This window comes from Mastigoproctus giganteus, chromosome 4, assembly GCF_048544385.1.
Source record: "Mastigoproctus giganteus isolate SK-2022 chromosome 4, ASM4854438v1, whole genome shotgun sequence".
Lineage (NCBI taxonomy): Eukaryota > Metazoa > Arthropoda > Arachnida > Uropygi > Thelyphonidae > Mastigoproctus > Mastigoproctus giganteus.
In genome coordinates this window covers 106408498-106435038 of record NC_143578.1, presented here as the reverse complement: position 1 = coordinate 106435038, position 26541 = coordinate 106408498, and the positions used below count along the sequence as shown (strand labels likewise).

The 26541-nt window shown below is 37.6% G+C and overlaps 1 protein-coding gene across 2 annotated transcripts in view; it reads left to right on the top strand.

Moving 5' to 3' along the window:
- The first annotated feature begins 2326 nt into the window (after nucleotides 1-2326).
- The window catches only part of LOC150086970 (putative rRNA-processing protein EBP2), a 169098-nt gene continuing 144883 nt past the window's right edge, over nucleotides 2327-26541 (top strand). For both annotated transcript variants that reach the window (XM_090371714.1, XM_090371713.1), the window contains exons 1-3: nucleotides 2327-2460; nucleotides 22187-22273; nucleotides 24342-24535. In XM_090371714.1, the coding sequence (XP_090227840.1) occupies nucleotides 2413-2460; nucleotides 22187-22273; nucleotides 24342-24535 (329 nt within the window). In that variant the 5' untranslated portion in view covers nucleotides 2327-2412. The remainder of the gene's footprint in view (nucleotides 2461-22186; nucleotides 22274-24341; nucleotides 24536-26541) is intronic.

Sequence of the window (26541 nt, the reverse complement as noted above, 5' to 3'; positions counted from 1 at the left end):
TGAGTGGTTTGAGGAACATGACGAAGACTTCAAGCTAATCCTTTGGCCACCGAATTCCGCGCATCTTAACTTAATTGAAAAACTATGGGACCACCTCGATCAACACATGAGACGGATGGACCCTCCAACAAGGAACCTACAGGAACTCCGGGGTATACTGCAGTCTGTATGGTCACAAATACCTGTAGCAACCTTCCTCGGACTTATTCAGTCCCTCCAACGGCGGCTGGCTGGGGTGCGTGCTGCGAAAGACGCATATTCTGAATATACTAGGTAGGTGGTCATAATAATGTGACTGGACCCTACACAGTATATAGTCTGCGCGGGCAGCACAGTTCTGTCGAATCCTATCGATGACGCAAGAAACTTTAATGGGCTTTTTTCATTCAGTATCTGAGTTAGTCGGTCTTAGGCGTAAATAGCAAGGTTTTACCCCCAGAAACTGGGGGGTTTTCGTCCCGCAAACAGAAAAATCGACCATGGAACACACGCAATTAACAGACATAAGACATCACGACAGATGAATTTAATTATTCGGGTGGCCTAAATATAATAGTTTTTTTAAACAATTTGTGCTGTCCAAGACGCACTTCCATGACAAAAGATAATAGTCCGAGCAGATGTTAATTGGCGCTCGCTAGTCTGGCACAGCACAGCCCAAGACGGCAAGGCACTTCAAACGGCCAGAAACAGAAAGATTATTTATCAAACTCTACCTACATAGCGAAGAACCAACCTCTCAAGCTCTCAACCTTCTGAAATACGTTATGGGAAGCTATAATCGACATTACATTAACTAGGAGGAAAACAGCAGAGCATATCTGAAACTGGGACCACATCTGATCATCGCACAAAAATATCCAAATTGACAGAACCGTGACGAGGCGACCTATCACCAGGCTGAAGGTGAACAGATTTTCAACAGAAAATGCAAATTGACAGCTGTTCCAGGAGCAAATTTTAACTAGAGCAAAGGAACTGAGGGATGAAGAACCTGGCCGGTAGGAAAACCCAGACATCCTACAAAGAAAAATAACCCAACTAATTACAACTATGGCAGAGGCGGCGATGAGAAAAAAGACCCCGACGTCGGTGCGAAGCCCTGGTGGACTCTGGAGTTCTAGGCGCAGAGGAGAGAAGTCCAAACAAAACGGAAAGAGTTCCTCTAGGCGCGTAGACCCTGACCGCCCGCAGAGATGGAGCATCTGCGTCAGCGCTATAGGGAAGCCAGGAGCAGATACACTGACAAAATCAAGAAAACAATAGGACATCTTGGGAACGGCTAGTCTCCATGACTGGGAACATAGATCCATGGGGGAGTGGTTTATAAAATAGCCACTAACAAACTCCCCATGGAGGAGGTTCGAACGGCAACCAAGACGCCACAGGGTACAATAACAACTTGGGAAGACTGAATAATCAACATACTAAAAACAATTCTACAGGAACCACCGAGAATGTTGAACTCTGATCAACGTACGATTTGCCAGGTAAACGTTGCATATACTACCCAAAGGATGGAACCACATTTTGTAGTGGAAGAACTTCAAGCTGAAACTGCGCAAATGAGAAACAAAAAAATGTCCTGGCCCAGATTTGCAGGAGCCAGAAATTATCAGGAAAGTGATAGAATAGCACGAAACCACTTACTCCAACTATTCACCTGCTGCTTCGGGGCAGGAAAATTTCCAACTAGCGGGAAAACTGCAAACTTGAGGCTGATTATAAAAAATTAAACTAAGAAACCAGATATGCTGTACTCCTATATACCAATTGCTCTACTCTCCAGGGTATATCCGACTGCATAATTACCATCAGGTCTTTTTTATTCTCCACTGGCCTGAGTGGAGTGCCACACAGTTGATAGGTTACTCTGGGGTTACTGCTACCTATATACAGTACTCTGCCTTTGCCGATGTTAAACTTTAATTACCACCTCAGCCCATCTGCCTAACTTTTCTAGATCCTGTTGAAGTAGTATACCGCTGTCATTACTGTCATTAACAACTCTGCCAACTTTTGTGTCATCTACAAACTTCGCCATGAAGCCTGATATACCTTCATCAACATCATAGATAAATATACAAATCAACAATGAGCCGAACCCCGAAGAACTCCACTAATAACATTGTTCCACAAAGAGCAGCGTTCATTAATTGCCACTGTCTGTCTTCTTCCACGCAAGGGAAATATATTTATTAATATATTTTAAAATTTTTATTATTTTTTTATTGTGTTTTATAATTTTCAATTATTTTCATTTCTGACTGCCTTTAGAATTAATAACGAGAATGCAATAATATATTTACAGTAGGCGTCGCCTCGGTAAAATTTAACATTTGTATTCTTCTGAAAATGTGTGTTTTGTATTGCGGTGTTTCTTAACAGAGTTAGATATATTTTGAATTTAGGATGTGTAATATGCAGGAAAGAGATATCGATGGATCTTCTGATGCAGAGGTAAAGTTAAGTTATTTAATGAGAAATATGCAACGTCCCACCCAACACTTTTCCTGCCTCTACTCTGTGGCGGGAGTGCTATGTTTTTCCACGTGTGTTTTCGTTTGTGTTGCCACCTGAATTGCTAATCTGGGAGATCTCTGTTGTCCGAAGGCCGGAGATTCCGGAAGACTTTATTATTATTATTATTATTTTTTTTTTTCTGGTTAAACTTTTACAAGCTGGTACGCTTCCGGTTGATTGCTGCGAGTAGCAGTAATTGATATGCCGGTAATCCTGCACTTTAGTGTCGTGAGTCACGGTCGGCCCGCAAGTCACCGCCAGCTCCAACCTGTCGTGAATCGTATTCTGACGGGCAATTCCGACTTGCTGAGCATGCACGACACTCACTACACAGAGTCGTGGGCTAATGTTATTAGTGGAGTCCTTCAGTGTTGGGTCTATTGTTGTTTTCTGTATTTATAAATGATATTGATGATGGTATATCAGGCTTAATGTCCAAGTTTGCAGATGGTAGGAAGGTTGGCAGGGTTGTTAATGACACTAATGACTGTATACTTTTGCAACAGGATCTAGAAAAGATGAGCAGATGGGCTGAGAGGTGGCAAATGAAGTTTAACATTGACAAATATAAAGTACTACATATGGGAAGCAGTAATCCCAGAGTAATGTATCAACTCTGTGGTACCACACTGACAGTGGTAGAGAATGAAAAGGACCTGGGGGATAATTGTGCAGGCAGATATGAAGTTTTCTGAGCAGTGAAGATGGTCTGCAATAGTAGACTGTCTGCACTGCTCAAAAAACTGCTCATGGTGTCTTGTCAATGACATACAATAATTTTTCTAGCTGGGATAAGGAGGTGATTATGCCCTTTAATAAGGTATTGGTCAAGCCACACCTTGAGTACTGTATACAAATCTGGAGGCCTCATTTTAAGAAGGATGTAGAGCTTTTGGAATTAGTACAGAGAAGGGCAACAAGATTAGTGAATGGAACAAAGGGTTGCTCTTACGAAGAAAGGCTTAAGTTTTGCGAATTACAGTGTCTGGAGACTTGGCACGTGCGAGGTGATCTGGTTGATGTATATAAGGCCTTGAATGGTTTGAGCAAGCTGAGTGCCGATGGGATTCTTCTTCTTGCCCAGATTATTTGCCTGAGAGGGACATAAATTCAGATTTAAAAAAGTTGTAGAATAGATGTGTGGAAATATGCCTTTATCCAGCCGGTGATTGATTGCTTGAACAAACTTCCATCTGTCATTGTAGAAGATGAGCTAAAATAAATTCAAGGCAGAACTAGCCAAAATTTGGAATGAATGGATGGATGAAATGGGAAGGGCTGGTTTTTTTTTTTTTTTTTTTGGCTGATGTTGTATGGGCTTGCTTTTTTTGCATCTTATGCTACTACTAATGCTCATTATAATTTGCAACCAATATGGAGACAGGCCTGACTGACAGATGTTGGAAACCACCAGAGGTACCTTTGGTGTGCACACTATGACAGATAAGAACATTACTCTGCATTTTAAATGATTAGTCTGTATTTCATAGCTTTTCATAAGAACACTTGGCTGTTTTGTACTGGTGGTTGAATTTAAGTCCTGACTGACCAAGCACCCAAAGCAATGAAAGAAAATAATAATAAAATAGAAAATGCACAAACAGAATGTATCAAATACCTTGTAGCTACTACCCCCTTGAATGGACTAATTTGTATTCTGATCTTTTTCTGCTATTTTCATATATTCTTCATTAGTCTAGCTTCATTTTATTCAATTTTCTCTGTCTAGATTTTATTTCTGTTCATGACAGCTTTTGTCAGTCATTGAATCATATTGTCTCAATGGCATTCCAGAGTTTTTACTTTGGAAAATTTTATTCCATGCACTCAAGTTTTTCATTTCTGTAAACTCTAAACCTGCAAAGAACCATACTACTTCACTGAGTTTTGATGTTTTTCTTCCTTTCCTGTTATTCTTTTTGTATATTGGCAGATTTTATTTTATTATTTTAGAATTTTTCAGCTACATTTCCTGTCTGGGGTTGAAAAGAATATTTATTGTATTTTACTCTTGGTCTCTAAAAAAAAACAAGGGCCATTATAAAATGTGTAAACATTGGCTGTTTTTGTTAAAATCTGTAACTAGAACTTTGACAACCTGAGATAAGCTTTTCCATTCTTAAATTTTAAAAATTTTCACAAGGATATTATTTTAATTTTTTTTTGTGATGTTTTGAAGTCATTACTGATAACACATTCAAGGTAGTGGAAAAATAAAAACACCTTTGAGTTTAACAAATCAAAATGAATAGACTGCTGTTCAATTCTGTAAGAGAGTAATTTTTTTATGTGTACAAATTATTTTAAAAAAAGCACTGCACATTAGATATCAGACAAGCTTGTTCCATTTAGTTTGCAAACAATTCAGGCGCCTCCGTAGCCAGGTGGGCAGGAGCAGCAGTGCGTAGCACACGCTTCTTGATTAGACCGGGGTTCGCCCCGTGACCACCAAATACAGAGGATGCCGAAAGGTCAGGGAATGACCACCACGTATCCCCGGAGCAATATGGCCATAGTTGCTAATGCTCCTAAAAACCAAATAACAAACAAACAACAACAGCAAACAATTGAGATAACAATTTGATTAAAATTGAGGTTAGAAGTGGTGATAAAAGCCACATGAGCAATTTTCACTGTTTTCAAAAATTAGAAGTTTTTAAAGAAAAAATTAATGAATTCTCAAAGAACTTCCCCATTTCAAACTTTGGGTGATTTCCCTCCTGAATAGGGCAATCAAGCAGATAACTATAAATATGTTATGATAGCATTTAAAAATAAGGACATATAACTGCTAGCTTGGGGGGGATACAAAGACTAATAGATTAACAGTAGCCACTGGCAGAAGTGAAAGTGATTCTTGCACTACTTCTATTGGAATGAGCAGAAGCCTGAAAAACAAGATGCAGGATATTTCAGAGACTGCTGGGAGTCATTGCGGAACAACTAAACACGTGAGTTGTGTTATGCTAGCTAAGAATAGAAACAGGTTCATGTATACTTGCGTGTACACCAATGCTAGGAGTTTAGTAAATAAATTTGATGAATTTGAGGTATTGCTCAAAACACCAAAGGCAGATATTGTTGGGATATCAGAGTCGTGGTGTCACACAGATATAAGGAATGCAGAACTGGAATTTGGGGAGTACAACATCTACAGAAAGGATAGGAAGGGAGGAGGGGGTTATGCTGTTAGTTAAGAAACACATAAAATCCAAGGAAGTGAAGCCAGTCGACATCGCTGGACAGTGCAGTGTCGAGTCAGTTTGGTGTGAATTAAGCATTGGGAGATCAAAATTGAGAGTAGGAGTGTGCAATAGGCCTAATGACTCTGATGAGTATAATAAGAAACTGTACAGGGAAATAGAGTGGGCAAATAAATCAGAGAGTCTTATAATAGGGGATTTTAATTTCCCAGATATTGACTGGAATTTGTGAGCTGGTCACTCACACACTAGCAAGGCTTTTGTGGATTTTTTGGATGATTGTTTTCTACATCAGCATGTTCGGGAGGCAACTAGAGGGAGTAATACTCTTGATTTGATTATCAGTAGTGATTCTTCATGCATTAAGAATCTGCAGATAAAGGAACCACTAGGTGGCAGTGATCACAGTGTGCTGAAGTGGGATTTACTCAAAGAGATAACTACCATCAGGAGTAAAGGAAGGGTTATTGCTTTCATAAAGGCAACTACGATGATCTGAGACAGTATTTAAATTCTATACAGTGGGACCAACTGATGATATTACCAACGGCAAATTCAAAATGGGAAGCATTCAAAGAACTTATCTTGGAAGCTACTAGGCTTTACATACCAACTAAGAAATATTGTTCAAGGTTTAGGCCTAAATGGATGTCAGATGAACTAATGAGACATATGGCAGAGAAGAAAATACATGGGATACATACAAATTAACACGTGACACAGAAGTCTATGATAGATACAAGTTGATCTGTAACCAAGTTACAAAGGAGGTTAGGCAGGCGAAGGCAGATTACGAGAAATCTTTGGCAAGGGATGCAAATCAAAACAGCAAAGAGTTCTTTACTTATGTAAACTCTAGAAGGAAGGGAATGAATCAGATTGGTCCACTTGATATCGATGGGTCAACTGTTGATGATCCTGCTCAGGTAAGTAACAAATTAATCTTGTAATAACTGAGAGTAAAGTGGAGGAGAAATTGTTGAAGATAAACAAAAAAGGCACCTGGGGTGGTTGGGATCTATCCAGTTACATTAATGGAGGCAGCAAAGGAAGTAAGCAAACCCTTAGCCATAATTATGAGAGCTTCTTTGGACTTAGGGGAGGTATCCACAGACTGGAGATGTGCAAATGTGACATCAATTCACAAAGGAGGATCAAAGGCTGACACAAGTAATTATAGACCTGTGAGTTTAACTTCTGTTCCAGGAAAATTAATGGAGGCACTGGTTAAAGAAGCACTGCAGGATCATCTAGACAAGACTTCATTTATAGATCGGACACAGCATGGTTTTGTTAAGGGGAAGTCTTGCCTGACCAATTTGATTGGATACTATGATGCAGTCACAAAAGAACTGGATGCAGTGAATAACTTTGATATTATATACTTGGATCTTAGAAAGGCTTTTGATACTGTTGCACATGGAAGACTGCTGTGCAAATTGGAGCAGTGTGGCATTGGAGGCAAATTGCTGCTATGGATAAAGGGGTGGTTGAGGGGGAGAAGACAGAGAGTGGTAATCAGTAGACACTGCTCATCATGGACTAATGCTATTAGTAGAGTCCCTCAGGGTTCGGTGTTGGTCCATTATTGTTTTCTGTATTTATAAATGATATTGATGATGGTATATCAAGCTTAATGTCCAAGTTTGCAGACGATACAAAGGTTGGTAGGGTTGTTAAGGACACTACTGACACTATGCTGCTGCAACAGGATCTGGAAAGGTTGAGCAGATGGGCTGAGAGGTGGCAAATGAAGTTTAATATTGACAAATGTAAAGTACTACATATGGGAAACAGCAACCCCAGTGCAACATATCAACTCTGTGGTACTACACTGACAGTGGTAGAGAATGAAAAGGACCTGGGGGTAATTGGTTAGGCAGATATGAAGTTTTCTGAGCAGTGCAGATGGGCTACAAGAGTAGCTCATGGTGTATTGTCAATGATAATCAGGAATTTTTCTAGCAGGGATAAGGAGGTGATTATATCCTTGTATAAAGCTATGGTCAGGCCACACCTAGAGTACTGTATACGGGTCTGGAGGGCTTATTTCAAGAAGGATGTAGAGCTGCTGGAACGAGTACAGAGAAGGGCAACAAGATTAGTGAATGGAACAAAGGGATGCTCTTACGAAGAAAGGCTTAAGTTTTGCAAATTACAGTGTCTGGAGACTAGGCACCGGCGAGGTGATCTGATAGAGGTGTATAAAGCCTTGAATGGTTTGAGCATGCTCAGTGCTGATGGGATACTTCCTCTGGCTCGGAATAATCACCTGAGAGGGCATAAATTCAAATTGAGGAAAGACAGATATAGGATAGACGTGCGGAAATTTGCCTTTAGCTAGCGGGTAGTTGGTTGGTGGAACAGACTTCCATCCCTTGCCGTGGAAGTCGATAGCCTAAATAAATTTAAGGCTCAGCTGGACAGGTATTTCGAACGAACAGAGGGGTGAAGTGGAAGTGGTGTTTTGTTTTGCCTGATGCTGCATAAGCTTGCTTTCTTGCATCAAATACCTCTACTAATGCTAGTAACGTATCTTACTTCTCCGTGACTTACTATATCTGTCGGTCTGTGTTGGGAATTGTCACAGAGCATGCGCGACACTGTCTGCCGGTCTGTATACTGTATTGGCAATGTACTACGTACCCGAAGTAATTTTTTTTTTTATTTCTTCGTTTTCAGAAAGAATAAAAACAATTTCCGGTAAAGCTACAGAACATGTTGCCCCTTTGAAAATCATGTCGAGAAGAAGAGGGTAAAGCAGTGACGGACGGTTCGTGACTCCCCCCACTCACTGCGTTCCCCCTCTTTTCGAGGACTGCATGTGGCAAATGTCAGGCAACATAACAGTATGGCGAAGCTGAAAAACAGTGAAATTAAAATATATTAAAAAATATAATTAAAACGAAATTAAAATATATATTAAAAGCAATACGGCTTTTAATATATATACATAAAATAGTTTTTTTTTTTAAAAACGAAACAACTAATGAGATGCAGTAAATGACCAATTTTCACTAAATAACTCCCGAAGTCGCGTAAAAAGGTAACCTAACAACCTAATCATTTTTCACTAAACACAAAAGAAAGTCAATGAAAAATTACACCCACTGTAATTTTTTTTTTCATCCAACGACCAGTTTTCGCTTGAATCCCTCCTGAAGTCGCGTAAAAACTTAACCATTTTTCTAAACACAAAAGTCGATTAAAAACATGACACCTGTTATAATTGTTTCTCGTCCAATGACCAATTTTAGCTTAAATCCCTGCCAAAGTCATAAAAACATAACCTTTTTTTGCTAAACAGAAGCAAAAGTCAATTAACACGTGCAACGAACAATGAAATTGCTTTTTGCATAACCACAAAACAGCAACATAGAATTTTTTTTTACACAATACTAGGTTAATATTCAACATTCTCGCTCCCTTGGGACTGAACAAAGGCAAAAAAAAAAACACAAAAGACAGACAAAAAACAAAAAGAACCTAAGAAAACAAAAATAAGAAAATGTGACGCAACGAACCGCAGCAAAAAACAAAGAAACAGTTTACCTGCAGGATTGAATGGGATAATGACACAGAAACTCAGGACCACGTGGAAAATAACATTAACACCAGCAAACGAATAGCAAAGCACCGAACAGAACAGAAACCGGCGTTAAAATGAAAGTACAGTATATGCAACGAATTTCGCATTCAGCGCTCCAGTGATGTTGTGTCACGCGATGTCTGCCTGAAACGAAGAGGGGGATGCAGTCAGCAGGTGGAGTCACAACCTGTCAGTCACTTCTTTCCCCCTTTCAGACAGCCAATTACAAAGGTGCACCGTATATTGGAGTATAGCGGAAATAAAATGATTTGTGAATATATATATATAATCCAATTAATCCAAAATTAAATGAAGAGATGAAAAGTAATCAAAATATATATTAAAATAAGAAAAAATAGTAGAAAAGTGAATTGTATACCGACCGGCAGTTCCGACTTGACTGAGCATGTGTGACACTGCCTAGTATTTATTATTATTAGTTACATGGTGCAAGGAAGCCTGAGTCTTATGCTACACCAGCCAAAAAAAAAAAAAAAATTCCCGAGTTACCCTGAGAGAGAGAGAGTCAGTCAGTCAAAAGTAGAAGGGAATCACCAAGAAAGAGAAGAATGATTATATCCAGCTCAGGACCCTGGGTGTGCTAAGCCCATACTCACCAGATGTGAGCCCCTTGTTACGATATACTGGCAATGTACGGTATTACATACATGCGGTAATTTTTTTTTCGTTTTTCAGAAAGAATAAAAAAACAATTTCCTGACTACATAAGAATTTCTTATAAAAATAAAGTTAGATAGTTATAAAAATGATAATGGAAATAGGTAATTATTATTTTCAGGTGATATATTTTGTATTGCCTGAAAATAATAATATTAGTATATTTTGTGATTATTTGTATATATTTGGAATAATTTTTGAATTATTATATTTGTGAAAAAGTGAATTAAATAAAAATACATTTAGTACTTAATGCTATAGATCCAATGATTTTAACTTTATATATATATATATACACAAATTCAATAGATAAAGCATAAAATGGTACCTGTCACAACAAATTAAAATTCAAAAACAATTTCAGTGAATATCTGAAACATACAAAGGACCCTATCAGCCTCTATATAAAGTAAAGCTAATAATAATCATAATAATTCCATATTTAAAAAATACAAAATCTAAAATACCAAATTTTACCAGTTATTATTGAATAAGGCTTACATTGAAAGGCACGTCATATATATATGTATGTATTTTCCCCCAATTTATTCAGGAGTATTGTGTTATCAAAACTTATCCAAACACAGAAATAGCGTTACGAATTTTTCTTACCCTGCCTGTAATAGTAACTTCTTGTGAAAGGTCCTCGAGTAAACTGAAATTGATTTAAAATCACCTTCAAACAACAACCGGACAAGAATGACTAACCAATATATCAATTGAATCCATCGAAATTCATGTTGCACGAAACATAAATTAGGATAAAATTATTGATGATTTCGCGTCGGCAAAAGAGAGAAAAATTCAATTAAAATAATACATCTTCATTGCACATGTTCAGTTTATTTTCAATTGAAATGGTTTTTAACAAACGTACTACCATACTTTTTGGAAAGTTTAATTTATATATATATATACATATATATATATATATATATATATATATATATATATACACACACACACATATATAAGAAAGTTAAAATCATTGGAGCTATAGTATTAAGTACTATATATATTTTTATTTAATTCACCTTTACACAAGTGTAATAATTCAGATTATTACAAATATATAAAAATAATCACAAAATATACTCATTATTTTCAGGCAATACAAAATATATTACCTGAAAATAATAATTAAAAAATAATTACCTATTTCCATTATCGTTTTTATAACTATCTACTTTATTTTTATAATCAAATTCTTATGTAGTCAGGAAATGGAGGAACTGGACAGGCATTTGGAGGGAATGTTGTAATTTTTTTTTTTTTTTTTTTGGCTGATGCTGCATAAGCTTATACACTTGCTTTCTTGTATCACATGCCACTGCTGCTACTACTACTACTACTAATTGTTTTTTATCCTTTGTGAAAACAAAAAAAAAGTATATAGAAAAAAATAAAAGTATTATTTTTATAACTATCTACTTTTATTTTTATTATCAAAGTCTTATGTAGTCAGGAAATTGTTTTTATTCTTTCTAAAAATGAAAAAATAAAAAAGAAAAATTACTGTGAGTACATAGTACATTGCCAGTATACAGACCGGCAGATACAGTGTCGCGCATGCTCCGTGAAAATTCCCAACACAGACCGGCAGATATAGTGCACCATGCTCAGTCAAGTCGGAACTGCCCATCAGAATACAATTCATGGCAGGTTGGAGCTGGTGGTGACTTGGGGGCTAACCGTGACTCACGACACTAAAGTGCAGGATTACCGATATGCCTAGCCCGGGGATGTGGTTAATCTTATGCCGTTTATCCAGTAATCATGCACTTTAGTGTCGTGAGTCAAGGTCAGTCCCCCAAGTCACCACCAGCTCCAACCTGGCGTGAATCGTATTCTGACGGACAGTTCCGACTTGACTGAGCATGCACGACAATGACTATATACTACTTTATGTACATGCAGTAATTTTTTTTTTTTTTTTTTTGTTTTGTTTTCAGAAAGAATAAAAAACATTTCCTGACTACATAAAAATAGATCTAAAATGTCCTGCTTCTTAATCATTTTTCATCTTCATTTCTAAATCAATTTTGTTTCGTTTCCTGGCACTACCAGCACTTTCACTTTCTGTTGGACCCTTTCCCTTCATCATTGTAATAGGTAAATAGGAATGAAGAGAAGTTTCTGAAATTTTTTTTTTTATATAATTGAAGATTTCAGTGAAGGGTAACACATTTCACCATAATACCGTAACCTAAAAACCCACAGAATTCCAGTTGTTGGGATTAGCATTAGTAGAGGCATATGATACAAGAAAGCAAGCTTATGCAGCATCAGCCAAAAAAAAAAAAAAACCGCTCCCATTTCACCCCTCTATTCATTCCAAATACCTGTCCATTTAAGGCTGAGCTGGACAGGTATTTTCTTCCTAAGAGCAACCCTTCGTTCTATTCACTAATCTTGTTGCCCTTCTCTGTACTCATTCCAACAACTCTACATCCTTCTTAAAATTAGGCCTCCAGACTTGTACACAGTACTCAAGGTGTGGCCTAACCATTGCCTTATAATACAAGGGGATAATCATCTCCTTATCCCTGCTAGAAAAATTCCTGTATATCATTGACAAGACACCATGAGCTACTCTTGTAGACCATCTGCACTGCTCAGAAAACTTCGTACCTGCCTGCACAATTACCCCCAGGTCCTTTTCATTCTCTACCACTGTCAGTGTAGTACCATGGAGTTGATACATTACTCTGGGGTTACTGCTTCTCATATGCAGCACTTTACATTTGTCAATGTTAAACTTCATTTTCCACCTCTCAGCCAATCTGCTCAACTTTCTAGATCCTGTTGCAGCAGCATACTGTCATTAGTGTCCCCAACAACCCTGACAACCTTCGTATCGTCTGCAAACTTGGACGTTAAGCCTCTTTCTGAATGTTCTTTCGACAACCATTTCTTTTGGATTCCAAGCCACTTTGGGATCAGGTTTAACGAAATGGCAGTCACTGTGGCAAGATCACCACAACCCTAGAACAGTTGTAGCCCCTTATATAGACTACAGGCACGTATGGTCCCAAAATTTGTGGGCCCTGTTCAGGTCCACAAATTGTCCCCCATAGAAATGCAGAAAAGACACATGATATTATTATTTAGACCAAAATTTCCCAAATTTTTTTAGTCATGGAACACTTTTCATCTCACAATATAGTTACGGAACACTTATGAAACACAAGTTTAGCAGGAGCCAAAGAACTGTTTGCTAATATTTTATTACATACAACGCACTGTGCATCAGGAGCATATTTATTTCCAAAACATGTAAAGCCGAAATTACGAAAAGTATTAATAATACTTTTGTTTTGGTCTTTTATTGGTTGGTTCTTGTTTTTTCACTCTGGATTTTTGGTTCCTGTTTTTTGAAGGAATTGAAATCCTCATTTTGAAGCGTGTCAATATTGTGTTCGTTTTCATAGACACAGTTGCAATATTAGAAGTACTTGCTTCTCATTTTAAAGTTCCTTTTTTCAACCACAAATCCATGGTCATTTATTTTAGTAATAACTAGGGGGCTTCACCCCTGCTTGCTTTGCTCGCCCACCCCCACGCACGCTTTTCTACGTAAAATGTAGAGATATATGGAGTAAGTCAAATTGGTAAATCTCCAGATTAGGGTACCCCACCCAACAATGGCGGCTAGCAAAACAGTGGGAAAGCAGCGATTGACAAGTCGTGACTCTGTCCACTGTCCTCCTAGATTGATATGCCTATGGTGTTTCCCCCCCACTTGCTGCTGTTTTTAAATTGCTAACTCATTTTCCAATTCAAAAACAGTGGGATGGGAGGGATAAACACCCTATCTAAGCTAAGCACCCCCTCCTCGACGACACAAAACAATCAGAAAGAACATGCCTCCACAATAATTATCCAATCACAGAACTCGACCATCAATCACAGCAAAGAAAAGATTTGACAGCGTAAGCTGTCAAATCTTTTCTACTTAAAAGACATACCTGTTAATACGCACTGATTGATATCTAATCAGGAAATGACCTATGTAATTATTTACCTGTGCATTGCAGTGCTTACGTTTACATAGTTCACTTAGGAAAAGGCTTTTTGCATGTTCCATTATTGCATCTGAAAGAGCAGGACTAAAATATTTAACTGAAATATTTACAAACTATATAAATATTTAAAATATTTACAAATACTGTATACAATATTCATTAATATACAAAAAACGTTATAATGGAACATCAAATATTAGACAGGGAAGCACGTGCATCAGGTGGGTGAATGTTATGGAGGCAGTTGTCAATAATTAATTGCATATGTAGTGACGTAATTGCCTTGCCCTCTTCTCCTATTGGTTCGAATAAATATCACTAGGAGGAAAACTTTTTTAATATATAGAGATATTTCAAAATGCTGATAATTATCAAAAAAAAATTTATTCAAGCAAGTGAGTTTAGTTATGATATTGGTTCGCTTCACCTGCTCCTTCAACCCTTGTACTCCAGGCTAAATCACATATGAATGGCATATTAGATCACTACATTGCTACTTTTTCATAGATGTCATTATCTCTATGCATACTTCTCTATGCAAAAGCCCACCAAAATAGTGTTCTGTGGTCTATTTGATTATTAGTTTGTGTCAGTATATTAATAACCGAAAAAAAGGTAATGTTAAAAATTATAATGATACAAAAGTGGTGTACACTACAAATATGCAAAATTTATTTATTTTATTTAATTTTTTAAATTATTATAATTTTTCATGAACGCTTGTTCACACCTTACAGAACACTAGCGTTTCGCAGAACACAGTTTGGGAAACCCTGATTTAGACCATTTGAGCACAGGGCCCTGTCTGACAGAACTGGCTGAACATGCTAACTGGCTTGACTACAGAAATGTAATTCCCGTTAAATTACCCTCCTGGTGCAACAATCTTTGCTTCACATGGGCAGGTTACAATTTTTTTTTTTTTAATGAAAACCGCAAACACAAGAGGTATTAGAATCTATAGTACTTAGTACCGTGCTTGGGTGGAAGGTTAAGAAGACGAAAGAAGATATTTGTTGACATTAGACTTGAACTTCTGTAGACTGTAATTTTCATGAAATACATATGAAGGAAGATTGTTCCAGAAAATGCCAGTTGAATGAATAAACGAGAAAGATGAAAAGTTGGTTCTGTGAGTTTGAAGTTGGACAGTAAATGGATGTTGGCGGCACGTTTTTGGACTGTTTTGAAAGAGAGAGCGGGAATTATAGAATCCAATTCAGAAGAACAGTGCCCATGGAAGTATCTGTACAAAAGGCATTCAGCAGAAACAGTATGTCAGTGAGACAGAGAGTGGAGAGACTCTGTTAAAGATGAATCATTAATTAACCTAACTGCCCTCTTCTGAATGGAATCAAGAAGCCTGAGAGAGGTTTTTGGGGGCACCACCCCAGATGTGGGAACTATATTCCATAGTAGGGTGGATTTGCGATTTGTACAGAGTGAACAGCTGTTTGGAAGAAAAGTAACGCCAAGAGCGAAAGAGAAAACCAAGTTTTTTAGATGCAGAGGAAGCAATATTTGTAATGTGCTTGTGCCAAGAGAGATTAAAAGTCAGGGTAATCCCCAAAAGAGATATATCAACTTGCCTAGAAATCAGAGTTTCACCAAAGATAAGCATAGGAGCAGAAGAATCCTTTTTGCAAGATATAAGACAAGACTGAGCTTTAGAACGATTGAAATCAACTAAGTTGTTTTTGCCCCACTGGAGAATTACCTGAGATCGGCATTTAAGGAATTGGCAGCAGATATTTGAAAAGTTGAGGCTGATTGAGCAGGGCAAGGTTTTTCAAAATGGAAAGTGGAATGCAATGTGCTAACATTGGCAAAACTATGGATAGGATTTCCAGTCAATGGAAGAAAGTCATTAATATACAAGAGGAAAAGAGTGGGGGAAAGAACTGAACCTTGGGGGACACTAGCATTAGTGGAGAAGTTAGAAGACAGCCATCTACCATTACCCTCGGTGAGCGATCAGAGAGAAAACTGGATAACCAATTACAAAAAATAGTTAACAAACATATGATGGAAGCTTATTTAGAAGACCTTTATGCCAAACACAATTGAAAGCCTTTGAGATGTCAAGGAGCAACTGCTTGTGTTTCACGTAACTTTTCCATTGAATTTGTCCATAAATGGATAACATACGCCAAAATATCACCAGTGGATCAACACTGATGGAATCCATACTGGCGATCATTGATCAGACGGAAGGTTTCTAGGTAGTTTAAGAGTTGGTGGTTAATTGATTTCTCTATTACTTTAGAAAGAGTAGAAGTAATTGCAATGGAATGATAATTCTATGGGAGGGACTCACTGTTTTTAGGAACTGGCTGGATATGAGCAAATTTCCAAGCAGAAGGAAAAACACCTTTGGAATAAGAAAGTGAAAAAAGTCAGCAAAAAACAGGAGTAGGTTCAGGAGCACAGGTTTTGAGAACAAGTGGAGAAAAGCCATCAGGACCTGGAGATTTCTTACTATGTGGATTAATCAAAATCCTTCTGACACCCTTTTGACGGAAGACCACAGGAGGCATTGAATGGAGCATGTTGGAAATGGTGGGAGGTGTTTTACCAAGATCATTAATACATGAGTTGTAAGAGAAATGGGATGCTAGCAGGTCAGCTTTATCTTTGGCTGAAGTGACAACAGAACCATCTGGTTTTGACAGAGATGGGGAAAAGTGTCGGCAATAGCTTTGGCAAGAGACCAGAATGCTCAGCTACCATTAGGATAAGAAGCAAGTTTTCTACTCTTAGCCTGTTCAAAAGCTAGTTTGGACTGATTAATAACTGCTTTACAATTGTTGCGAGCTTTGGTGTAGGCAGAAAATGAAACTGAAGAATTGGAAACAAACCAATTACGATATGCAACGTTCTTCTCTTGGACAGCCTTAGCACATTTATTTGGAAAGCCAAGATTTAGATGAAGGATGAGATTTTAAAGTGGAGTGATGGAATAATGGATTCCATTCCTACAAGAATAATTTCACTGACACAACCTGAACGAATGTTGACATCAGAAGTTTTGAAACAGTCCGACCAAGGAAAAGAAGAAAAGAAATCTCTCAGGTCATCGCAAACAACCCTTCTAAGTACACATCAACTGTGTACTTAGAAGGGTTGTTTGTGAGAAAAAGATAAAGCGTGTTGGCTGTATGGTTAGGATTGTCCTGTATTCTTGTAGGTAAATGAAATATCTGTGCAAGGTTGTTAGAAATTGCAAAAGTCTCAGCATCTCGACCAGATGGGTCTGTGTGACTAGAAAACAGAAGCCAGCTGGAGTTGTGAACATTAAAATCACCAAGGAAAATGAGCTCACTGTTAGGAAAGTTGGACTGGAGGAAGTCAAAGAGCTCCAAGTGATTAGTGGATTTGGGAGAACAGTAGAGACAGCAAATGAATTTGACACAGTGAGGTAGAGAGATTTTAAGCCAGAGAAGATCGGCCCCAGGTGCCAAGCGATTTTGTGATCAAGTGTCTTTGCCAGTGAATTTGCGCTCTCTTGAATAAATAAAATCGTCTTCTTTATTTACAGCGTTACACTAACAATCAATTAAATAAGCTTCAGTAAATAAATCACTTTACTTGAACAGGAGGAAAAGTAACCTTCTTTCTTTTTTTCTTTTATTTTGCATTACTACTAACCCACTACCGCTTGGTCACAAAGGTGGCACTGCTCCTGCCTCCACATGGCGGGGCCGGTAACCTGGAGGGGAAAAGGTCTCCCTTCAAATATTCAAAGAAAACACGTTCCCCGACAAATGGCATCATCCTGGCTTTTCCAAAACCAGGCAAAGACCCTACAAATCCGCAACATTATCGACCTATTGCACTCACTAGCTGTATGAGCAAGGTCATGGAAAAAATGGTTAACGCCCGACTAACCTGGTTTCTAGCTCAAAATGATCTCCTAAATCCTGTGCAATGTGGTTTCCGGGAAGGTAGATCCACTCTCGACCTTTTGATCAAGACAGAAATAAACATTCGGGATGCCTTCGTCCGAAAAGAACATCTTGCAATGGTCTTTTTTGACATCGAAAAAGCCTTTGACACTTCTTGGAGATATGGTATTATGCGAACCCTATACGATCTGGGATTTCGCGGACACCTACCACAGTTTATCAGAAACTTCCTGCATTGCCGCTCATTTCAAGTTAGAGTTCACAACCACTTATCTTCAAAATTCATCCAGGAAGAAGGAGTACGACAAGGGTCAGTGCTAAGTGCTACTCTCTTTAGTATAATAATGAATTCAATAACACACGACCTACCACAAACGATATCCACTACCCTGTACGCTGATGATTTCAGTATCGCCTGCCATTCGCCTAACATGTGAATGATAGAAAGGCAGTTGCAATGTGCTATCAACAAAATAGCTAAATGGTCCCAAAACAATGGTTTTCATCTCTCACACCAAAAAACAGTTGGGATACACTTCTGTAGAAAGCGTAACCTACACCAACATCCGGAACTTAGTAGAAAATTAGGTCATACCAGTGGTCCCTAGTGTCCGCTTTCTGGGTGTGATATTCGACCAAAAACTCACTTTCCTTGATCATATAAAAACACTCCGGACTAACTGTCTTAAAAAGCTTAACATTTTAAGAGTTCTATCGGGCACAACGTGGGGAGCTGACCGTTACATGCTGCTAAATCTCTACCGTGCACTAATACGGTCACGTCTGGATTATGGTTCTGTCGTATATAGCTCTGCTAGACCAAGCACTTTACGTTGGCTTGATCCTGTACACCACAGCGCTCTTCGTCTTGCACTGGGGGCGTACCGCACATCACCGGTTCAGAGCCTATATACCGAAGCGCATGAAACACCCTTACAGCTACGGAGACAAATGCTTTTATTAAATTATGCCGCAAAACTCAAAGGGCATCCAAACCACCCCACTTGGAATGGTGTTTTCTATCCTAAATGGGAAAACCTTTATAGAGCTTACCCATCAATAAACCCACCAACTGGGATACATCTTTGCTCACTACAAGTTGACTGGCAAATTGACCTGAGTAAGATACAGCCTACTGCCTCTCATGCAGTCCCGCCATGGATGTATCATATACCGCCGTGTGACTTTTCATTCACAGCCTGGGGAAAACACACCGTGTCCCAACAGAACTTGCTACAAATACATGCCACACTGAGAACCCAGCACGGCCAGTACACACCGATCTACACAGATGGATCTAAAACTGAAAAGCATGTTGGTGCAGCAGCAGTATTTCCTAACATCACTTTGTCCAAAAAACTCCCCACTGAATGTAGCAGCTATACTGCAGAACTCTGTGCTATCCACATAGCCTTAAACTACACACTCTCAAGAACTAGACTGCACAGCATTATTTACACTGACTCCATTAGTACTATCCAAGCTATACAACACAATACAAAAAATGATAACCCGTTACTTAGACAGATCTGGAATACTCTGACCAAGTTAAACCAGAAGAAACAACAGGTTCTGTTATGTTGGATCCCTGGTCACGCTGGCATTTCTGGAAACGAACAGGCCGACCTAGCTGCCAAAACTGCTACCGATCCTATAGACCAATCCTTCACTGCACCTATATCTGACTAAGTACATTATAAATAAGCGATGCCTTGAACTATGGCAACACATCTGGCAGAATCAAGCCAACAATAAGCTACTTGGCATAAAAAATATCTAAAACCATGGAGATCTAGTATCCATGAGAACCGACATGAAGAAGTCGTATTAGCCCGATTAAGGATAGGCCACACACACCTGACACATCTTTATTTGCTGGCAGCCACTGACCCACCACTGTGTACAAACTGCAACACTCAGCTCACTGTCCACCATCTACTTATTGATTGTCCCAAGTACAGTATTCAGCGACAAGCTATGTTTATCTTATTTCCCACGACGAACACCTCTCTCAGCATTTCTGATCTACTAGGAGACACACCACATGTGACCAAAATTTTTGATTTCCTCAAACATATAAAACTATACAACACGATATAAACTTGAATAGCATCTATACAGACGCAATTCAAGATTTAACATCACTTGAATAGCATCTATACAGACGCAATTCAAGATTTAACATCACCATAGTTAGGCGCATTAAGGCCTTTGCTGTCCTTGCGCCGTAAAGCCCCCAAAACAACAACAACCAGAGAAGATCAAAGAGAGGAGATTCCAGATTACCAAGTCTCTGACAGGAAATATCGGAAAGGACATATTCACAAGTACCACCTTTGAGGCGAAAGGAATTATACAACAAATAGTTTTGGCAACTGAGATGAGCAGTAGTTGAATCAACCGATAAGATTCTATCAGAAAAAGTACATGGGGTTTGGCAGACTGCAAGTGGAAATGGACATCGATGAGATTAGAATTTAGACCATGTATATTTGTGAAATGAACTAGGAAGTGTTTGGGAGGTTTAGATCTTTTCGCAGGTAAGCTTACTCTACTAGTTTGAGAATTCATGGTGTATTCAATAGTAAGAAAAATTGGGGGGAACATGCTGTATGAAGTAATGAAATTTTTGGATATGGCGTACACATGGTAAGAATATACCCAGATCTTTGACATAACGTGGCCTCGACAATGCCCCCCACATACACACTACTAGGACTCCCTCCAGTCACTATCTGGCAGAGTAGGGGTAGCAAGATTATATACTAGCTGATCCAGAAGCCTCCTAAAGGGTTACCAATAAGTTAGGTCTGGCGTACTAACTAGCGGCTGGCCTGCGCACACCGTTTTAGAGCTGTACCCTCAAAATATAAGGAAGATTGGATCTCGCCATGTTTTTCATCATAATCTGAAAAGTCATCAGTCATACTGCATTTTGGAAGAGATGGGGAAGGGTTGACTGGAACTTAGCTCTGGAGACTAAACATGGGTTCCACCACTTCAAGCCTCCAATAAGCAAAGTGGTGGTATTGCACCGGTTGATGAGAGTCATCTACCACCTAGTATTGCCTGGTAACACAGAGGGGCAGCATTTCTCCATGTAGTGTGGGCGCCACACCTCGACCCCTGCTTACATTGGTTCATAACTGGATGGTTACCCACAGTGTGCTTGACCATGGAGGTTATACCCTGGATTACTAACAGTCCCACCATTGTAATGGTGCAAGCAGAGGATTTGGCTGTCACAGACCGTCCGGACTTTGGCGAAATTGGATCTACTTGACTGAATGTCACCCGAATATCAGTTCCATCGGCGTGTTAGACTCCCAGGTAGCCAGTACAGCTTGTCTGGTATGCTCTGAGAGAATGTCTGTGACATCCTCAAGGATCTTAAGCTGTATCAGATAAAGCTTATGATCAGACACTGACAGTCTAATGTGCGCAGGAACCATAGAGTTAGGCTAATCCAGGGTAAACTTAGGGGCAGTCCCTGGACTGCCTGAGCCTTACTATTTTTGCTACATTTCTTTTCTTTTTTACTTTTCTGTATTCTTCCTGTTATTTCTCATGAGCCATTAGTTTTATGAAAGCATATTGAGAAATTATTTTCTTCCTATATTAACTTTTTTGTCGGTGCCTCCGTAGCCAGGTGGGCAGAAGCAGCAGTGTGTAGCACATGCTTCTTGATTAGACCACGGTTAGAGCCCATGACCACCAAATACGGAGGCTGCGGAAAGGTCAGGGAATGACCACCGCATATCCCTGGAGCAATATGGCCTTAGTTGCTAATGCTCCTAAAAACCAAATAACAAACAAACTTTTTTTTGCCTTTACAAAGTGTTCAGCACTTCTCCTTGCTGCTTTGTTTGTTAATTACTTTCTTACCTACAGTGAGTTGTATTTATCAGTAATTTAATTACTCATTTTTTTCACTAGATTGCTAGACTGCTGTTAAGCTACTTCCAGTTTTATATATATATATATATATATATATAGAATAATAAAAGTTAAAAAAAAACAAAAAAACTATGAACTTATACATCTCTCTACAAATATATAGAATAACAAAAATTGTTATTATTTTTTTGTTACACCATCTCTTTCTTGAGGAATTAAACTTGGGGCAGATCAGTGTGAATCAGGAAGGTGAAGTTCATAGTTTTAAAATTAAAATAACATTCATTCAATAGCTGTTTGAACAGTTGAATCTTTCAAAATTTATGGATTGAATAAATTGCACTATAATATTTTTATTCTTTTCAGCTTCAGGAAAATTTGGCTACAGGAGAAATGCAGCCTGGATTGTATTCATCATTTCCTCATATAAAGAAAAAAAGTGTGAATAACAAGGTAATTATTGTAAATTTTTTTTTTTTTTATTAAAGGAATGGCAATTAGTTCAAAACTAATTACCTTTTGTCACATGAGAGGCTTCATTTTCCTTTTGGAAGTGAAATCATATTCTACCCCAGTTTTCTCTGAATCAGAATTCAGTATTTTCTTCTAAATAAGACTTTGAATGCGCTGTTTGCTTTGTGGCGATGGGTCCATAAAGATTGATACAAATTACTTGCACTCTTTACACTATGATAAAATCATTTTTATTCAGTACTAGTCACTTTTTATCGAAGTGTTCATCTTGCAAATTGGATTAAAGTGTGGAAAAGAAATAATTCCCGTACGAGACCTACATGTCAGAATAGTCTCAAACTTTACTGGTTTTTTTTTGGCTGCCTTCTAACTAGTTAAAAATTACTCATAAGCTGGCAAATTACCCATCAGCTTTAAATCTAAAAACTAATCATGCCTTTTAGGCACAATTAGTTTTTTTAGATTTAGGCAAATGTATGCAGTTTATAAAGATATCAGTAATGGAGTTCCGAGTTGTGTGCAATTAAAATTACACAGTAAAAGTACAACACACACCCTGATAATTTAGGGAATAATGTTACTTAGAAAATAATTAATACAGCAGTTACTTTCTGAGTGAATATATTAATTTTTGGTACGGGATTATTTTGATTAAATTGCGTGTATGGAATTATTTACATTACAAAACTGGAACTGCACAAGACCCGTGAATTGCAAAATTACTGAAGACCCGAAAGACCTGACCTGCATTGTGAATAACCTGCAGGTTTCCGTAGGTACCTGACCTGGTGCAGTTATTCTATCCTCCTACCAGTGTGCTTTAAATAAATATAGTGTTGCAGTTCAGTCAACATTTTGCTGCCAAGGTAGTATGCCGATCTGAACCAATAGTGTGTTAGAGTACAAGCTATATAGGCTTAGAAATAAACTTGTAAATTATGGTATTTTTCTTGTTTTCAGTGACCAGCACACTTTTTATTACAAATTCATAAGACCATAGTGGTTGTTTACAATGGCAAAGTGTGCTGACTTCCAAATTCAAACTATGCCCACTTGTAAAGTGAGTATGTAGTGAAGATTAAGCTGCCAATTGTCTTTGGAAGTAACATACTGTTGGATCACATTGTCCTGCTGCCTTGAAAGCACAATCTTGGCAGAGTTTCGATTGTTGAATGTGAAAGCCTCACGTGTATAAAGTTCAGAATTTGTATTATTAAATAGTCTGCAGATCATCATTTGGCAGATGTTTTCTCCTTTGCTTTTACAGCGATTACTATCCTGCTGTTATACAGTCAGGAAAAACACCAGAAAACCAGGCTACGAAAATGGTGTTTTGTGACAGTGAAAGAGCAGGATTATAATCACTAAAGAAGTGGTGGAGAAATAATCTATGAAGATTATTTGTAGACTTGACAATAAAAATTTTACACAGCTGAAGAGTTGTCAGTGTATGTGGGCTTGAATCTTAAAGGATTTAGTTTTTGGGTGTTTTTCTGTATCAGATTTTGCCAATAGTAACAGCCGGACCTGTCTTATTTGTTTTGTTCTTTATAGGAGTTGGGTCTTAAGTGTTGCTCTTAACAACTTTTGCCACATTTATAGTAAAAACTGCAGTTGTAATTCAGTACATGATAACATTTCTAATCTGTCAGTTTGACAATGAGATAATGTATTCTGAATATTTTCAGTCTTTCAGCATATTTTATATTTAGGTTTTAAGAAAGTAAGTACATTTATTAAATTTTCTATGTTTGCATATGTGAACCTTTTGTTTGATTTGTGTCTTATTTTATCATAATACAGCAACTGGTTGAACTCAATTTTATTTTATTTATTTATTTATTTTATTTTTGCCCCAAATGTTTTTCAAATGATACTGAATTAATTGGTCTCCATCAGAATTCATAAGGCTTTGTAGTGTGTGTGCACATTTGTGTGTATAAGAGGATGCTTTTGATATTTAATTTAAGGAAAGTTTTGCACTTTGGAAATCTATTACAGAACAGTACATTCTCTCTCTTTCTCTCTCTTTCTCTCTCTCCTCCAGGCTAGCTTGAAACAAAAGTTGGAAGAAATGAAGTTGTCTTTACCATGGATAGAGACAGTGGATCTCAGTTGTGATATATTAGATTTCAGCACTGATCTAAACAGCAGTCCAAATGAAAGGCAAACATTGAAACAAAAAAGTGATTTATCCAGAAATATTGATACCAGTGATGATTTTAAAAGGGAAATGATTTTGTAAGACATCTTAATATATTCTATTCATATATCTGTTAAATGGTTTACTTCCAATTGGTGAAATTGTAGAATATTAAATTATGATAACAAATGAGTTGTAATTCAGTTTCATTATATATTCATGATGCTGCCAGATATTTAAACCAAAACTTAAAGTTATTATCAATGTTTACAGCTATTTATGTTTACAGCCAGTCACTTTGTTTACTGTGGTATACTAAAAATGTGGTTCTTAAATTGTAACTAAATTATTCTTCTGGTTTGTTCTTGTTTTGTGAAGTGAAATGTGATATGATCAGATATTTGCAAACAAATAATCATAAGAGTGGTATGCACTATGTAGAAATAAATGCAAAAATAGATCTTGCTGTTCAGAGGAAGATTACTGTTGTATGTGTTGGATGTTGCATTGTGTATCATGAGAACAACCTTCCTCCGAGCTGTGCTAATTATGGAGGAATGTTATTCAGAAATGTTTCCCATTAGCAAAATAGTAAAAAAATATAGATGTGGAAGAACAAAAACAGCAGGCATTGTTAGTGAAATTGCACAGAGAAGAAAGGAAAGAATCAGCCCCAAATAAACATTTAATTATTTGTGGTATGTGTGACTTCAGGGTAGGGTGCAAGCATTTGTGAATAATGCTTCCCTATGTGAAATGAAAAATTATAGGGAATTGAGAGAGGCTCAACTTTAAGGTTTCTCCAGAAAAGAAACCTTAAAATTCTGTAAGTCTTCATAGAATTTGAGTGCTATTAAAAATCAAGATAATTTTTCCTAACAAATTCTGCAGTCTGTTATTGAGAGCAAAGCAACAGTTGCAAATTGTGCCAGTTGATGAACTTTGTGGCGAGATTAATTTTACACCAATTTCTTATTGGGATAGGAGATCTTAAAGAAGATTGTCAGATAGAACGTAAACAGTTGATGTTGCATTAAGTCAAGTCAGACAATGGGTGTATTTGGTTGAAGTTGTGGCTAATTAAAAAAGGAGGAGAAAGAGAGTAACCTTGGGACACCAAAGGAGAGGAAGTGAACTTGCATGTATAAGCAACAGATTATTTCCAAAATGACTTGGAAAGTAAGAAGTTAACAGAGAAATAACTGAAATTAAGAGAAACCAACAGGAAAGAAGTTAACAGAAGTTAACATACTCTCAGGTACAGTGGATCCCCCAAGTTAGCCCATATCTAAAAATTCAAATAGCCAGATGGTTGCTCTTCCTGAGGGATATTAGTCATGTTTCACAGACTTGTAATGCAAGTCAAGGAAATTACAGGTAGTTCTCGACTTTACGAATTAATTCGTTTCTGCTGTGCGCTCGTAAAGTGAAAACTTGTGAAGCGGGAATTTATTTCCCATAGACATAAAGTTAAAAATAGGGGTTACGTTCTCAAAAATGAAATCAGTTAGCTAATTAATTTATGTTTAAACAATGATTGATTTATCGAAAAAAATTAAAACGTAGCCTATAAAATCAAGCAAATTATAATAATAGAGAAATTATTTATGATTTACAAATGTTAAAGAATGTTTATTCTTCATCATCATCGACTAAATGCACACTTGTTGATCACTCATTATTGACTTGGTACTCATTGGTTTGTTGCACAAGGAGTCATTGTCTTCAGAAATGTTTCAAGAGGTGTTTGTTTCCAAGATAATCTTCTCTTTTAATTATAAATTTCATGATTGCATGCATAAGCATTTTTTAACGGCACACAAATTGCAACTAACATGAATCGTGTGGAGTAACAAGTTTACGAAGCTTAAAAAAAAGGAATGAAGAGAAGATTCTGAAAATTTATGTTTTTTATATGATTGAAGATGTCTGTAAAGGGGAAACACATTTCACCATAATGTAAAAAACCACACAATTCCATCTATCGGTATTTTCGAAAATGCAAGAAGGTAGAGTTTACTACCTGTTTATAATTGCTTGCAGTAACAGAAAAGACTAATAAACCAGAAAGTGCAAATTGTTTTTATTGTTTTATGGTAGTGAC